Raw genomic sequence first — 4,873 nt, 5'->3', positions numbered from 1 at the left:
GCTTCAATATTGTAAAAGTTGTTTTGTGTATGCTGGGCTTATATTACTCAGACCGGTCACGCTCTTCAGAAATAGACATGGACGTCATTGGTTCACCATTGTAAAAGTCGTTTTGTGTATGCTGGGCGCATACCAATCAAATTCATGTCGTCCGGACACACACTCTTCAGAAACATACTTTGACGTCATTAGTTCAACATTGTAAAAAGTCGTTTTGTGTATGCTGGGCTTACACCAATCAAACTGTCCGACCGGATGCGCTCTCTTTATAAACGGATCGAAATCCCACGATTATGTTTTCCATATAACGATACAGTACACCGATAATGACTTCATTGATGAAATATTACCAGCTATCTCCCACCTGCGACCGAAAGACGTGTTATGTTCATTGATTTGTTTTTACAGTACAAATTAGTTTGAAACGACTTAACAATATCGACACTTTAGTACAATAAAATAGCCAAACACGACACAGCCCTGAACGTCAATACAAACCTATCTCCGGGCCAGAAAGGATCTGACACCGTGTCGTCAGATTGGTTTTGACAAATCGAGCTCAAGAGATCTAATGGCTTAGAACAGTAGAAGAAACAAACAGACAATCACATACATCAATTCGTCAACTTCAAGGGGATCACGCCTCCGTGGAATGATACTGTGTTATCGTTTGGTTAGTGCCACCACTACTGACGCGAGTTGATGGTCAGACGGGTGTGCAAAGCCTGGTCTCTCTCTATACATGGATAGCAAACTCTCAAGGCATTAACAGAGAAGGCAATGTGATTCAGTCCAGCACACAGAGAAGATCCAACTAAACGAAAAAGAAGAAGAAACGAAATATTAAAAAGGAAAAAAAAGAAAGAAGATTGGACAAAATAAAAGAAGAAGAAACCGAAATAGTTAGAAGGAAAAAGGACAAAGTTCAAGTTGTTTTTGTTTAACGACACCACTAGAGTATATTAATTAATCATCAACTACTGGATGTTAAACATTTCTTAAATTGTCCGACTCGTAGATTTCAGAGGAAACCTTCTAAAACAAAAAATTCATTAAAGAAAGACAGAAAAAGAGAAAAAATAAACTGAAGAATAAGAAGAAAATAAAAATAAATATAAGAAAAGGGAGAAAAGGGAGAAAACAAAAGAAATATATCAGTAAACGTGTGTGCTAATCCTGTTATTTGTAAGGTTGGTAAAATGTAAAAGACAGAATATTATAACAAGACAATGTGATTAGGTCCAGCATTCAGAAAGACTTCACAAACAAACGGAAAAGAATAAACGAAATTGAAAATTAAAGAAGAAGAAAAAAACGAAAAAAAAAAAAAAATAGAAGAAAAATACCAAAGTTCAAGTTTGTTTTGTTTAACGACGCCACTACAGTGTTTGGATTAATATATACTATAGAAGAAAAAAGTCAGTTTGTTTTGTTTAACGGCACCACTAGAGTGTATTGATTTATATATATACACTAATGGTTGTCTTCAGAGGGAACTATTAAATTTGTCCATCAGGAAAAGGACAAGATAAGAGAAAGAAAACAAAAAAAAGAAGAACAGGAAGAAAACAAAAAGAAGAAGAACAGGAAGAAAACAAAAAGAAATAGAAAAAAAATATAGGAAAGGAAAAAGAAAAATACTAAGTATATTGTTTGTTGAAGTGTGTTAAAGCTAAATTTCCAAGGTCTGGATTTCGATAACATTGTACGTTCATCAGAATGTGTAACGTCAACAACAGCAGTAGCTGTAACAGCGAGCTACCCTTGGAAAACCTAGACACAGCAAACATGTTCATCACTGTCCTGAATGTTATTTTCGTCTTTGTTATCATATTCGGAAATGCTCTAACTGTCACGGCCATCGCAAGTTTCCGACAGTTACAGTATCCTAGCAACATGATGATAGCGGCGCTGTCATTGGCCGATATTCTGATGGGTGTGGCCTACACGCCGCTCAAACTGATGCGCGCGCACGCCCCGGTGTTCTTGGAAAGGCGGGAAATATGTCTAACTTTCATGTTCACTTCGCACCTCTGCTCCCTGAACGCGATCATGTTTTTATCGCTGCTGTCCATAGAGCGCTTCTATGCGGTGCAGTTTCCCTTTCATTATCACGCCCACGTGACCGTTAAAACCAGCATCATCTGTAACGTCGTCGCGAGTGTGGTTTTGCCTATGTTTATCATTCCCATGGTTTGCGGAACGGATCTGTGGGACTCGAGTGTATGCTATGCCCCGACGCTCTACCCACAGGTCTACACAAACATCCTAACGAGCTTAAGTTTCGCCATGATGTTCATTGGGTTTCTCTGCTTCCTCAGGGTGGCAGCCGTGGAACTACGTTTCCGACGACGTCGCGTGAGGGTCGTGCACGAACCGACCAGTACAGCGGCACCGGATCCGGAAACGGAGATAACGCGCGACAATAATACTACTGTAAATCTTCAGTCGGAGGCAGCCAACGAGATCGAGATAAAGGGAAGGAACTCCGCCAAGACGAAAGTGGTGCTGATTGCCTACGCGGTTTCGATGTGTCTCTGGACCCCCCACATCGTCGTTTACATCTGGGACTCGAACACGAAGCAGCACCAGAACCCGTATGTTTTTAGAGTGGTCTCCCTTTTGGATCTCTCCAGTTCTGCGATCAATTTCTTCTTGTACGGGTGGAAAAACAGGAAGTTTAGACACGCTTACTTTCGGCTTTTGGGACTGAAGAAGTGACGAGTGCACGTACACAACCGTAAACGTTGAAACATGATTCAAAACTGATGAAAGTTTAAAAGTTTGTTTTGTTTAGCGACATCACTAGAGCACATTGATTGATTCTGCCAGTCGGCGAAAATAACGATTTTCTCAAAACTCCTTGACAAAAAATATAAAGTACTAGTACATAGAAAATGTTTATCTTGTACCCATTACAACAGCAGTTCTTTGAGTTAATATAGAAATGATGTATTACATATCAGCCTGCCGTACACGTTTATTGGATTTTGCTATGATATATACACCTCACAAAAATTTAAGCGATGGAAAAATTAATGTGTGTTTTGTTTAAGGACACCATCAGAGCTCAATGATTTGTCAACCATCGGCTATTGGGTGTCAAACATTTGGTGGTTTTTACTTATAGCCTTAGAGAGGAGACCCGCTGCATTTATTTTTTTTTTTCATTCGTAGCAAGGAATCTTTTATATGCACCATCCTACAGACAGGATAACACATACCACAGCCTTTAATATACCAGTCGTGGTGCCAAAACTAAATATGGTTGCACTCTAGATGAGAATATAACCGTAAATTAAATGTGTTGAATGTGTCGTTAAATAAACCATTTCCTTCCTTCTAGATGCGATAAACAGCTCACAGAAAATTAAGAGGGGGAAGAATGGGATGGGGGTATAGCTTGACAGACGCGGTGTAAATGGAGCCCTTCCCCTTCCCCATTTTTGGTCAATTATTATTATTATTATTATTTACTATTATTATTATTATTATTATATTTATTTATTTTACTATTATTATTAAAAACAAATTATCTTTGTAGGAAGTCATGTCTATCAACGCCATGGATCTGCGTTAGGTTAATATTACACCCACCCCTCCCCTTTTAAAAATCCAAGTTCCGCGCCTGCTTGATGTGTAATGTGATATATTTCTGAATAATAAAACGTTTAATGTTGTGTTGTTATGGGCTCGATGTGTACTTTCGTTTTCTCTTCTTTCGTGAGACTAGACTATTTGCTGTTCCAGCACCACGACTGGTGTATTAAAGGTCGTGGTATGTGTTATCATGTATGTTGGATGGTGTTTATAAAAGATCACTTCCAACTAATGGGGAAAATGTAGCGGGTTTCCTGTCTAAGATTATATGTTAAAATTACTAAATGTTTGACATCCCATCCAATAGCCGATGAAACATAAATTAATGTGCTCTAGTGGTGTCGTTAAATTTTAAACACACTTTTCATTCGTGGGGCTAGAGTACTTGTTGTAGCTGTAAGTGCATAATATGAATAAATTAACGATAAAGCAGTGGGTATTTTTTGGGAACAGAGCCTAGTTTTTAAACACTAAGGCATATTTTTCACCTAGACCCTAGTATCAACCCGTAACAATGGACACGAAGTTTGGTTAATTTCAAACATGTAACAAATTTGGATATAACAGAGTGAAACAAGAGTCTGTGACGTTGAAATACTCTTAAATATAGACTAAAACGCCACTCCATAATCGTTACTTCTCAAACGCACGTACGTTTTTAAAAATATGAAAAATGTATTTTGTGGTATTAGAAACACCAGGATGACCAGAAACACTTCGGTTGTACGGACATGGATAATCTAAAGTATAAAATATAAGTAATGTTTGGTTTCAGTGAAAATAAACGGCTCTAATAGTGAAACGTATGCCTTAGTGTTTAAAAACCAGGGTCTGTCCCTTTAAGGAGACGCCTGTTAAGAAAAGGTTTGTTTTCTTTACCGACACCGCTAAATCACAGTGATCAGTCATCGGTTACTGGATGTGAAACAGTTGGTAATTCTGACATAAAGTCTTCAGCTAAAGTTTTCTTTGTTTACCGACACCGCTAAATCACAGTGATCAGTCATCGGTTACTGGATGTGAAACAGTTGGTAATTCTGACATAAAGTCTTCAGCTAAAGTTTTCTTTACCGACACCGCTAAATCACAGTGATCAGTCATCGGTTACTGGATGTGAAACAGTTGGTAATTCTGACATAAAGTCTTCAGCTAAAGTTTTCTTTGTTTAACGACACCGCTAAATCACAGTGATCAGTCATCGGTTACTGGATGTGAAACAGTTGGTAATTCTGACATAAAGTCTTCAGCTAAAGTTTTCTTTGTTTACCGACAC

The 4,873-nt window shown here is 38.2% G+C and overlaps 1 protein-coding gene across 1 annotated transcript; it reads left to right on the top strand.

The window, feature by feature from the left end:
• Positions 1–1,719: 1,719 nt before the first annotated feature.
• Positions 1,720–2,721, top strand: LOC121378033 (growth hormone secretagogue receptor type 1-like). Its single transcript, XM_041506130.1, has one exon. The coding sequence runs from the start codon at positions 1,720–1,722 to the stop codon at positions 2,719–2,721; it is 1,002 nt and encodes a 333-aa protein (XP_041362064.1).
• The last annotated feature ends 2,152 nt before the right edge of the window (positions 2,722–4,873 follow it).

Source organism: Gigantopelta aegis, chromosome 7 (assembly GCF_016097555.1).
Source record: "Gigantopelta aegis isolate Gae_Host chromosome 7, Gae_host_genome, whole genome shotgun sequence".
Classification (NCBI taxonomy): Eukaryota; Metazoa; Mollusca; class Gastropoda; order Neomphalida; family Peltospiridae; genus Gigantopelta; species Gigantopelta aegis.
This window is presented reverse-complemented; position numbering and strand designations above follow the sequence as displayed.

Bases quoted from the DNA above. Each gene is read 5' to 3' on its own strand.
- LOC121378033 (XM_041506130.1), top strand. From the start codon at position 1,720: ATGTGTAACGTCAACAACAGCAGTAGCTGTAACAGCGAGCTACCCTTG.